The 13,291-nt window shown below is 36.6% G+C and overlaps 1 protein-coding gene across 3 annotated transcripts in view; it reads left to right on the plus strand.

Moving 5' to 3' along the window:
- The window catches only part of Prkg1 (protein kinase cGMP-dependent 1), a 1,315,555-nt gene that overhangs the window by 1,079,467 nt on the left and 222,797 nt on the right, over positions 1–13,291 (plus strand). For all 3 annotated transcript variants that reach the window (XM_008831094.3, XM_008831093.3, XM_029562517.1), the window contains exons 6-7: positions 4,169–4,246; positions 10,531–10,625. In XM_008831094.3, the coding sequence (XP_008829316.1) occupies positions 4,169–4,246; positions 10,531–10,625 (173 nt within the window). The remainder of the gene's footprint in view (positions 1–4,168; positions 4,247–10,530; positions 10,626–13,291) is intronic.

The following is a 13,291-nucleotide window of genomic DNA, read 5'->3' on the forward strand; positions in this document are numbered from 1 at the left end:
AAGAAAGTGCACTTTAGTTACAGTGAGAATGAATGAGATGGGATGTAGTGACTGGACCAGATGGGCAATGCCAAAGATGGGCATTAAAGAGGACTATTTTATGCAGTCTGTTAATATTTTTGAGTCCCTATTCTCTTCTAAGTAATGGGTTAGGTATGGGTGATGAATATACAAAATTAACAAAACCAGAAACAATCCTTACTTTTATGTGACTTACAGTATGGTAAGAAATAACCATATAAAAATTTCTAATTACAAGCTCAAAAAGAGCAATGGATTATAGGAACACACATGTAATAGAGAGAGCTAATTTACCCAAGGCATGCATGTGGTGATGTTGTGTACATGGGTGGTGATAGCATACAATTGCCACAGGTCAGGTCAAAGAAAAAGATCATCACAAGGAGTTATTTGCTGGAGCACAGCTCCTGGAGCTTGTAAACTTCATGGTGCTCCATTTAAGGAATTGACCTAGGATAGGCAGCAAGATTGGAAGGGAAAGTGCAGAAAAGTGAGAAGAGGTTAGCAATTATGTCACAGAGCAGACTATACATAGTTTAATAGGTCATGTCAGAGAATTTGGTTTTTATTCTATTAAATATGGAAACCCTTGTTATGGCTTCTTCCCTTTCTAAGTTCTGTATATTTCTAATATTTAAATTGAATATCTGTACATTTCTGATATTTAAATTGAAGCTTACAAAAGTAAGAGCTAAAAAAAAAAAAGATCTCCAAAAACCAGTGGGAAGAAGCTGAGTTAACATTTATGATCTTCTCCCCATCAAATACAAGTGAACATTTCAGGACAACATCATCATTATAGACTTGGGATCACGAAACTGCCACTTCCCTTTCCCAAGTCCAACATGCCTTTGGCTACAGCACCATAGGCTCCTCCCTGGGCCCCTGGGCCTTATGAGCTTATACAGGATGGAAATATCTTCAGTGAATGCCTGTGTAGGTGAACCAAAGTAATTCATATAGCAATTGCCAATGCCAAGTTACAAAAATTCAGGTCAAATGAGACTAAGGTGATGAGGTGATTTCTATAAATTAAACAACTGGACTGTGTCTGGATACCCCTGACAAACTCCCAACTCACTAAAATGAGAAGTTTAAAAACACACAAGATTTATAGCGGTTATTCTCAACCAAGGGCAGATGTTCCTCCAGCAACTCCTCTCCATAGCCAGAGTTGAGGTGCTGCTGGTCTCTAGGTGCTGCATGACAGAGATACAGCCAAATATTCCAAATCAAAACAGGGTATAGAGACAATGTCCTATAGTGTTTTCTGTCTGGAAATGTCAATAGTACTGAGCTTAGGGAACTCTTCCCTTCATATCTTTTAATGTATTACAAATCATGTTTGCTTCCTGAAAAGAAATAGCTATCATACAGATAAGAATATGCATTTTAATTATGAAAAAAAGGATTAAAGTAATGTGAGATACAGGCTGCTTAAATAAGGAAAGTATCCATCCCACTGGCAAGCATGCTTTTTAAAAAGAGAAATGAAGAATGTCTCAGATGTGCTACAAATTCTTCAAATTTTGTGCATTTTATTTGTATTTTTTCCCAAAACGTACATTCACGAGTCTTACATAAGTGTTATAAGCTAGCTCCTCACTCCCCTCTTCCTGAGGGCCTTTTTTTTTTTTTTTTTTGCTTAAACATCCAAAGACCTTGTTTTAATCCTTGAGTAGAAGCTGAAGCCTCCTCCTCAGAGAAGTCCTTGAGAACAGTGAAGTTTCTTCAATACTGGGTTCTCACAAGCCCTGTACTTATAACATAGCATTTATACAATGGGTTACTTTGTGGTGTTTGATCAATCTTGAGTTAGGAATCAAGTGAGATATAAATGAAATACAGTCAAAACAGTTCTAAAATATTTTACCATTGTTACTAATAAAGTCTGGGTTAGAAGATGTGGGTTAGGTATGAGAGCTAAACAGACTTCCAAAACTGCCCTATATAGCGGGTCTGAATAACCTAACTTGTCACAGAAGCAGAGGCAGGGCCATCCTTCACTCGGATGGGAGGAGAGCTGACCCCAGAGACGCTGCAGAGAACACTGAGCTTCTGTGGGATACCCTCTCCACAGAGAAGAAATGAAACTCAGAAATGAGCACACCCCTCCTTACCTTCAGTCTGTCCATCAGGTAAGGCAGGCTGTCTCCTCTACAAAAGAGTGAGAGGTCTGCCTGAGTTCCATCTCCTGGAAGGAAGCATCAAGTTTGGCAAAGGATCCCCCCCCCTCAACTGCTACAAATTGAAATCTTTGTCTGGGTTAGCAACTGACTGTGCTAACTAAAAGTTACTATTCATGTATGGGCACTATCATTTAATTAAGTTTAAATATTTTAAATATTTCAAAGAGTGAGTATCCTTAACTACTGAGTGGTTGCTTCATTGGATAATGTAACTGTAGAACATTTCTACAATCAAAGAAAATCCTACTAGATGGTACTGTTGTAAGATTTGTCAAATTCTGTTTTATATGATCAGTACCTGTAAGAGGGCCTGACTCTGAGATACTAAAATGCTTTTGTTGCATGAATATATGTAAGTATATTGTTATGATTTAGTTCTCCAAATACACACATTGCTAAGGTCTTTCCATTTTAATGTAGCCAGGTATGAAAATAAAACACAAATAATCTTGTCAAATGGGACAGATCAGTTGAATCACACATGTTTTATGTTACTAATTTTGTTGAGAAATGACTTTTTAGGTTAAAAATATTTTATTTTTAATTATGTGTCTGGGTGTAGGTGTATTCACATGAGGCCAGGTGCCCCTGGAGGCCAGAGGCATCGGATCCCTCTAGTGCTGAAGTTACAGGCAGTTGTGAGTAACCTGATATGGGTACTGGGAACCCAAGGGGGTCTGCTACAAGAACAGTTTATGTTCTTCACTGCTGAGCCATCTCTCCAGTCCCAGAAATAATGGTTTGGGTGCATATATTTATGTACCCTTAGGAAATATCCTTAGGAAGATAGTGTTTAAAGGGACACAGCAGACTGTACGTGCCATCTGCTATTTGAGATTGGGAGACGGAATAAGAAAGAACTCTGTTACTTAAAAAAAAAAAACTTGTTACTAGGAAAATAAATTATGTTGTGTGTAGAATAATAACAGGCTGGATAATATGTTAATGTTACAGGTACATAAAGATAGCAATGGCTATTTACAATGCTAGCTAATGAAAGGCCACTTCAAGAGAGTAGAATGGAGTATCATGACAAATGGCATTGGTGTGTCTGTACAGATTACAGACACCAGCTTAATAGATACTGTGTTTCCCATAAAATCTGTTTCCTAAGTAGTGGGTAAGGTAATATTTTCTGGCCCAGGATAGGGCTTCTCTGCTAAGTGTCAGAGAAGCGTGGAGCCAGATGGCCCAGGCTCATTTTGCCTCCTGATCCAGCAATACATTTCCCCCTCCTCTCCTTGTAGAAGGACTTTTGTTCAATGCAGAAGTAATCTTCACTCTGGGAACAGACCTGGTGGTGATGTCCTCCTCAGGATACTGCCCCACTGACTATGCTAACTGTCTTCCAGCTTTTCCTCACTCACCATTTGGTAGTTTATGTTGGACAGATGTAGTACCAGAATTCGGAGCATAAAATTAAACGTTCTGCTAAACAGGGCCAAATGTAATTGCTCAAGTGAGCATATTAGGGGATGAAGTGGTGCCTTACAAAGTATCTAGAGCCATCTAACCCTCACTGAAAGCCACCTTGGATTCAAATGGAGGTCTTTGGATGCCACAGCAATTTCTCAAAAAGGCTAATAGTGTGAAACAACTATAAACAACCCAAAACAGCAAATAATATAATACAGGAAGAGCAGCTTCATTAGCAGTACTTCACGCTTAGCCGATGGGAGAAAATAATTGTTTATCAAGTAATTGAGATAATAACCTGAAAGATATGAACAGAATCACAGAGAAAAATGACTCTCACTAAGGTTTTAAATGAGCATCACGGATGTGATAGCTTTGCTGTTCCTGAATTGATTATTGATTCGTAAACCACGATCCATTCTATCTTGGGTTAAAAATCCATTAAAGCAAATGCATAACCAGGTGCTGATGTGTGAAGACACCGAAGTGTTTGGTAGCTCACCCATTTCTCTGTGTTTTATGTTACTGTTTCTATTTTTCAGACCCACTATGAAAATGGAGAATACATTATCAGGCAAGGTGCAAGAGGAGACACCTTCTTTATCATCAGCAAAGGAAAGGTAAGCTTTGGCAGCACAGGGCAGGAATGCGTGTGCTGACTCTTGTGCTATATGAATTTCCCCTTCTTTATTTGAGAATGGGTCTTCTAAAATACAATACAGGAGATAGAAATTGTGTGAGTTTGTGTCCAGACACTTATAATCATACTAACTAGATGCTCCTGGTGAGTTTGCATGAACAGAAAGATCTCCATCGTTACAGCTGTACAATAAAAATATTCAAAATCTATCTAGTCTTCAGGAACAGTGATTTCACTATAAAGGAACATCTGGGTTTTAGAATTGGATAAACTCAGTTTGAACTTGGTAATAAACTAACTTAGTTTGCTCTTTTTAGGAAAACCACTTAGCATTCTAAGGGCAGTAAGGACATAAATCTACGAAAGTTGTATTATAGCTTCATAAAGAATATTATGTGCTATCTGGTATGTTGGTTAATGTACAACCTTAATCCCAGCCCTCAGAAGGCAGAGGCAGGCAGATCTCTGTGAGCCTGGTTTACACAGGGAATTCCAGGCCAGCTGGGGATAAACAGAGACCCTGTTTCAAATAAACAAAACAAAACAAATGAAAAAGAATATTAAGTGAATGCTAAGAAACTATTAAAAGCGGCAAAGTTGCCCGGCATGATGGTGTGTGCCTTTAATCCCAGCCCTTGGGAGGCAGAGGCAGAGACAGGCATATCTCTGGGAGATTGTGATCAGCCTGGTTCACGTAGTGACTGGAACTAGGAGGCACTGTCAAAAAAGAAGTAGCAAAGTACAGGAGGAAGGGAAGAAGGGGAAGACTATGGTTGTGGATGAAAAATTAGACTTTATTTTATATTGTTTTAGCTTTTCAACAATGTGAACCTGTTATAATCTATATTTAAAAACTAAGAAATGAAGTAAATTAGAGAACAAAAACTTAATCATCCAATATCATATTACTAAGCATTACTTGAACTAGTCTCTGTAATTAATTATCCTTAGAAAGTATCTCTATCTGTATGCATTGAGTATTGTCAGAGATAATGAGGAAATACAGGAAAAGAAGATTAATACCAGTTTCATCTTGATAATTATAATTATTTAAAAATGACTAAACATATTTCTTAAAAGATTCACAATATGACTAAATTTGATGCCTTATAACTCACACAGAAAGATTTCTAGAACTTGTTACTGGCTTAAATTTTAGATAATCCTTTTAGACTAATTTTTATTTTATTTTATTATACAGGATTTCTTTTTGTTTGTTTTTTATTCCTTTATTTTTTTAGTTTCTTTTTTAAATTGAATTTTTTGTGCATTTCATACATCTTAATCATCTTAATATCCATTCCCCCATCCTGATCTCTCCATAGCCTGCCCTACCAAATTTCATAAAGTCTGTCATATATGTTAAGCCCTAATGAGTCAAGTTAGTGTACCCAGACATCTCCCAATAAAAGTTCATCCACTGGGCTATATTCAACCTATCTAGAGTCTCTCCCTTAAATATCAACTCTCCTTTACCCAGGTAGTAGTTCTTTGCCCAAGGTTGGGGCATGCTGCCCATTTCCCCAGTTCTATGCTGGGTTTTTGTCTTCTTGTGTTTGCATGGGTCTTTGCATGCTGTCACCATTGCTGTAGGTTCCGATGAGCAAGGTTGCAGGAACCTGTAAGACTCTCCTTCCATATGGTTGTGCACCTGCTCCTCTGGCTCTTACAGCCTTTCTGGTCCCCTCTTCTTCAATGATCCCTGAGCCCTGGGTGGGTGAAGTTTAATACAGGAGTCCTTTCTTTGGGGCTAACATTGAATCAAAGTTACATATATGCTAATGTTTACAGTATTCCATGTGATACTAAAATAAAAAGATTCTGTTCTTTTATTGTGTCTGTTCGTTTGACTGATATCTGGAAATCTGAGATAGAAATGCAAGTTAAAGACTGGATTTTCAGAAGGTGTAATGAGGGGCTGGTTAGATGATTCAGTGAATAAAGGTGTTTGCTGTTAAGACTGATGACCGGAGTTCAAAAGCCAAGACTTACATAGTAGAGAGAATCAACTCCGCAAGCTGTCCTCTGACCGCCACGTGTGCACCATGGCATATATGTGCTTCTAGAAGCACACTTTCGTACAAAATAAATAATTAAAATACAATAAAAGTTGAGAAATAAGGGGCATCATGAAATGACACGTCTGAGCACAGTTATGGTTAAAGCTATATTTTGCATTTTCCAGTGTTAGGGAATAAGAATTTTTAAATTTTTTGTGGATTGCATAACAGACTGACAGCCTTGTTGCTTACTATCTTATTAGTTAACATTGGCTAAAGAATCAGGAAAAATAAAGCACCCTCATATATATAAAGTATTTGATGTTGACTTGAGGACCTTGTCTTGGCAGTCTGGCTTTATGCGTCTTCCCCACATTGCTAATCCTTTGTTGCCATGAACTAATGTTCTAAGAAGGATGCCCTACAGGCGTCTGTGACATCCTATTGCTGCAAGTTGCTAGGATTGCTTGAAGGAAGTAGTGGTTTGTAACCTGTTGTAGATGGAAACAGGTGCAGTGGTGGTGTTCTTTTGTGAGTTCTATAAAATGCATAAATAGAAGCAGCTTGACAATTACACCACAGGCACCAGAGGCTGACAGTACCTTGGTGCCATGTTGGAATTTGAGAGAGAAATAGTAGTCATATATTAAATTTCCTTGGCATATTCAATTTCTCAGTAGCAATAGCCACATTTGGGGAGTTTTTTAGTCTGTCTTGTTTTGAGACAGATTCACACACTGTAACCCAACCTGGTCTGGAATTTACTGTGTAGCCCAGGGTCATTTCCATCTGGACTGGAAGTAATCCTCTTGCCTCAGCCCCTTGAGTGTTGTGTTTACACATTTTTTTTTTAAACTAGAATTTAAATAGTGAGCTGAACCAGGAAGACTTACATAAGTCTAAAGCCAGCAAAGGCTACACAGTCAGTTCTAGGCCACTGTGAAATACAATGTGAGAAACTGTCTCAAAAAAACAAAACAAATACATATCATGGAAAAAGCTGAATCACTCAGTATAATCCACCATCTTCACAGTTTGAAGAGGAAAGTCACATTAATATGTCAATCAACACAGCGAAAGCATTTAGCAAATGCAGCATCCATTCTTAATAATAATTCTCAGCAGCTAAAAGGTTCCTACAATTAAGGTACTAAATGACAAAATAAAGCAGTTAATGAAGGAAAACAACCAGGGAAGGGAAGTGCTCAACAAATGACCTTGGAACAGTTGACAAGGCGAAAGTAAGGAAGAAAATGAACTTCGACCTAAACTTCATGTCTTATATTTGAAATTAAAATCAATAATAGATTAAGAGTGAATGTAAAACTGTAAAATGTATAGTAGAAAACATTTTTAGTTAGGGTTAGGTGAAAAGCTTCTAGACATGAAAACGCCATAAAAGAAAAATGATAAGTTGTGCGTCATCAAATTTACAAACTTTTATTTTATTAAAAAATATCACTAAGAGAATGAACATTTAATCTACTAACTGGGAAAAATGTTTATAAATTGTATCTTTGATAAAGGGAGTATAGCAAGCCTATATAAAGATCACCCCAAAAAAACAACAAAAATGTCAAAATTGATAAAATAGACATCAAAGTTGAGTAAACAGATTAGCTATATATATATATATATAAATGCCAAGTGTGCAAATTATGACTTTCAATATCAGTAGTCATTATTAAATAACAAATTAAAACCCTAGACAACACTACATGCTTAATAGAATGGCTAAAATGTAAAAAGAAAAGATCATACAAAGGGCTAGTTAAGATGTAGAGAAACTAGAACTCTCATACATTGCTAAGAAGAAAAATTGCCCATAATGGCAGCTTCTTAAAAATTTAAAATCATTTGCTTTATGACCCAACAATTATATTTTATGGTATTTGTTCTAGAGAAGTGAAAATGTAGTTCACACAAAAACAAGTCCATCAACATTTGTAGCAAGACAGTCCAAAGAAAAAGAAACAAAAAGGGTAATAAGATTTCACCAAAACCAAATATAAGTGAGTCAAAGTAACTTGATAATTATGTTGCTGCTTTATTAATATTCAGGAAGAAGCCACTGAATTTCCATCTTCCTGGAAAATAATCAAATACTAATGGCAATACATTTTAGTATGAACCATCAGTAACTAATGTGGAAAATAGATATTTGTACCCAGAGTCAGCACCTATAATTAAACATGCATATAGTTAATAAACTTGTCCTTTATTTGGAAGTGTTGACCCTATTGAGTGAGACTCTTATCCATGGATGCCAGAAAACATATACAGGAATATTTGTAGGAAGATTGTTAAGTTTCATAATACCAAAATATAAGAATAAAACTAAAAGCAGCCCATATTTGCATCTAGCGAAGAATTACTAAGTTGTATACTGTTTATATAATAGGTACTGTGCAAACAGAGGAAATGAATTTTAGTTGCTTAGATTAACATGAATGAATCAGAACCACCAAGGATAAGGGCCCAAGAACTTCTGCTTTAAATAAGATTCCCTACTGAAGTTTCCACATCTGTAAAAGCCTCATCAACATGCAAATTAGTATCTTTATGATATAGCTTAGTGGTAACTAAGACAGTCAAAACTAAATTTCCATGCTTTGAAACACTGTGTAGAAGAGTAATCAAATGGATCAGTGGAGAATAATAATTGAATTCCTTCACCTTACACAAATCTTAATAGTTATAAAAATTCTGGCCGTTGACATCCTATCTCTAGGTTGAGAAAACTAAGGCATATTGTTTTGAAATGTGTTTAACTGCATGGTATTGTCTCATAAATTAGTTTTCTATTTCATTGCATTTTACAGTTGGGTGAATTTTAACTATTTAACCTTTCTGGATGACAGGAAGTATTATTATTGTTAGAGCTCAAGAAAGAAGTGAATTAATGCAAAGGTACAACTTAGCATAATTGTGTCTTTCTTCACTTGAGAGGGAAACACCATCACTTACTTTCTGCATACTAAGACTCAGGTCACAAGTCCTAGCATACTTCAAAATTAGTGAAGCTTTCTGTTCAAACAATTTCCAACATATTGAGTACTTGTTATGGATAACAGAGAATGACAAAAATACCCCTGCCTTTGAATAACATACCAATTTTGGCTGTTAAAAAGGACATGTATGCAATTTTTATATTCTAAAAAGAAATGCTACTGAATAGAGCACATGCATCCTAAGGGCTAATGCCAGAAAATGTGATGTGCCTATGAATGAAGGGCAGATTCCTACTAGGGAAAGAGACAGCAAGATCCTAGAGAAGTTAGGATGTGCATTTGGGGGTGTGAGAAGAAAATGCATTGACAGATAACAGAAACAATATAAATGCCAATTTATAAGGAAATGGATATACTTATATAACATGAAACTGATACAGAAAATTAATGATACAACTTTATCTTTAATAGAATAAAACACATTAAACATATTAAAATAAACAGGGAGGACTGGAGAGGCTGCTTTTGCAGAGGACATGGGTTCAGTTTCCAACACCCACATGGCAGCTAATAACCATCCATAACTCCAGTTTCAGGAGATCTGATGCTCTCTTCTGTTCTTTATGGGTAATGTGCACACATGGTACAATTACATACATCCAGGCAAAACGCTCATGCACATAAAATAAAAATATATAACAAAAATTTTAAAAATGAAGAAAGAAATATTACAATAAATATTGTTGTAGAATAATACATGATACTTTATTCACACACATGCGCACAAAAGCATATTTGTAGGATTTACCGAGATCAGGTCTTCTTATGTAGCAGCTCAAGCTGGCTGTGAACTTTCAACCCTTCTGTCTCTGCCTTCCAACTCCTAGGATTATAGGCATGCAATACCACACCTGGCTTGTTCATATATTCTTTGAAAACATGAGCGGGACATGTATCTCACCCCTTTAATCCAAGAAATTAGGAGGCAGAGGCAGGCGGATCTCTGAGCATTTGAGTCCAGCCTGGTTTACATAGTGAGGTCCAGGCCGGTCAGGGTTACATAGTGAGACCCCGTCTCGAATAAACAATAAGTATATAAGCACATAAAGAAAGATTGACAGGATACCCCAATAATTCATCAAAGTGGTTGCATCATAGAAGGTAGTAAAAATGGGAGCAGATATGAGGACTGAGTGAAATTCTCATTTCCTAAATGCATTATTTCTTGAAAGTAGATTGAATAGCATAAATTCTTGTGATAGCATTGTATTTGTGGGCATGCAGTTGATTTAGGTGCTCATTTCTCTTTGTAGGTAAATGTCACTCGAGAAGACTCACCTAGTGAAGATCCTGTCTTTCTTAGGACTTTGGGAAAGGGAGACTGGTTTGGAGAGAAAGCCTTGCAGGGGTAAGTAGACTACATGTTCTACATTTTTTAGTACTATGCAATTTCCTGCCTTCAGTGTTGAGATCCTATCACAGTAGGTTCTTTCTTCAGCACCTAGGCTAATATCAGACACAGACTTTGACAATCGTTTTCACTTTGTTCCAACTGGATTTGTGATTTTTAGATAGGCTGTGGAATTGATGAGTTAATTTCTAATATGTATTTATTATCTTAATAGAAACACCTCTCAGCTTTGTGTTCCTTAAGTGAAATTTCTTTATGACTGTTGAACTTATTGTGTGAAGTTTTATTTGGAATGATAGATTGTACTTGAAAGATGGCCTATGGAGAATTTTGAAGTCCCTAAATCTGATTGTACAAACAATGGCCCAAAAGGTCATGAAGCCTTCTCAGTGGAGTCTTCACCTCTTGGTGACTGTTGTCACTGCTGTTCTGTTGATGTCTTGATGGAGGTAGCATACACATGAATTCACTATGGAAAGGCCTTGAAGGCTGGGTTAGTGAAGGTATACTTCAAGATGACTAAAACTCTACTTCTTTTTTTTTTTTGAAATGGTATAAAATGCCAGGATATGACTATTAGATGTCAGTGTACCAAAATCAACAGAATTTAGAAAACACACTTAAATCTGAAGTAAACAGACAGTAAACAGATCGTTCACAAAGAATTACAGCCGACTCTAAATACAGACGACTTCACTACAGAGACTGTAGAGTGGAGGCTTGGTTGTTCTGATATTATTAACTACAGTGGAAATTTAATGGAGCCACCATTTCAGAGCCAAAAGAAATTTGGGACAAACTTCACAAAGCTGGAAAAGAAAACAATCCGAGGAAAGAAATACGATTCAGATTCTGATGATGATTAAAACTCTACTTCTAAATTAAGCTTTCAGGAGCTTGGCAAGGATTTACATTTTCTTCCTGTACTATAGGGTAGAGAAGTCAACTTGACTTTGTAGCTTGCATGTTGCAGAATGCATGACAAAAATATTTGGGAACCCTACACTTATTTTCCCAATAGGCAATGAATTTTCATTATCAGTTCATGAGGATGAAACTTTTTAGTGTCATATGTATATACATCACATGAATAAGAAATAGCCAATTAAACAACTGTTTTTGTTTCTAAGCAGTAGGATATAATTTACCCCTCAAATACTAGAATACTCAGCTTTGTTTCTTCTACTTCACATTGTACCTCATTTAAAAAATTAAAGTGTTTGGCTAAAATTTCTGAGAAAACTAGTTTAGGAAAGTTGTACTTTAAGGCCATGGTCCGATGGAAGCACATTGCACAGCTCAGATTGCATAATTTATTACATAGCTACAAAAATGAAACCAGGACACCCCCATAAGTCACCCACTCAGGCCTATCACCTTAGGAAAACCCAGAACTAAATATACCCAACTGTGTTTTATCTTTTACTGGATTCACTGATCTTTTCTGATGAACATGCACTTGCCTTTAGATTTTTCCAATATCAAAATTGGAAAAAAATAATATGTTCAATGTAGGATCCCAACAGAATATGATAAACATTAGCTTCCTAGTGTAAACTCCACAAACCTGTCACTAGCATGCTGATTTTTCTTTTCTTCGCTATTTAATGGTAGAGGATATTACAGAATGATGCTACATGATTGCATTGGCCCAAGATCAGGACTTCTGTGGAAAGCAATGCCATTTTCCACAGAGAAATCTGAAGTAAACTTTAACCAAAGCAAACAACAAACCCAGAAACTTTTCTTATCATATGTAACTGAAATTCTAAGTAGACTGCCAGAAAATAAATCATGATTGGGAAATCAACAGATTTTTCTCCTGTAGTTTATTGTTACTAGATTTGGGTGCCAATTATTTTCTACTGAAAATAATTCCTTAAAATGTAAAACTTTATGGAAAAGTTTGTTGCCAAATTTTGCTCTGATGTCAAAATTTATATTAATGAACTCTAGATTGCATTCTTCCAAGCAGCTTTCTTTTTCACAAAAGTATTTTTATTTTTGACTGTTGCCTACATATATACAATATGTTGTGATTATATTAACCCCATTACCCTTTGCTATCCTCCTTTCTTTCTTTCTCAACCCCTTCTTCTTCCCAACTAACCCCCTAGTGGGTGCAGGGGTAAAGAAATGACACTCCCTCTGCAGCAACTGTTAATAGTTAATAATTCCCCAGGAAGGATGGGGCCTCATGGGGCACCTCCTCCTTCTATGGTGGATTGTTGAAGGTCTTATGCAAGTATCCATTGCTGCTGTGCGTTCCTGATTCCAGTGGCTGAGCAGTATCTGGGTGGCAGCATTTCACAGCATTCTTTCCTAGCCTCTAACTCGTATATTCTTTCTACCCCATCTTCTGTGATGTTTCTTGAGTGTTGGAAACATGGGGTGACTCATTTAGGGCTGAGTGCTCAATTGTCACTTATTCTCAGCACTTTGACCTGAAATGAGACTCTCCACTAACTGTCATCCTCTGCAAAAGAAGCTTCTTTACTCTGAGTGATAATAGCAGTAGTCTTTGGGTATAAACAGAAATATTTAGAAGGAAGTTTCACAACATATCAATTAATGAAACAATGGTAGTGTATTCCCCACTGGGGCCCATGACCTCCCCAGCCATAGGCTTTGAGCCAGATTTATGGATATATATATATATATAT

This window comes from Nannospalax galili, unplaced genomic scaffold, assembly GCF_000622305.1.
Source record: "Nannospalax galili isolate Female #2095 unplaced genomic scaffold, S.galili_v1.0 scaffold175, whole genome shotgun sequence".
Classification (NCBI taxonomy): Eukaryota; Metazoa; Chordata; class Mammalia; order Rodentia; family Spalacidae; genus Nannospalax; species Nannospalax galili.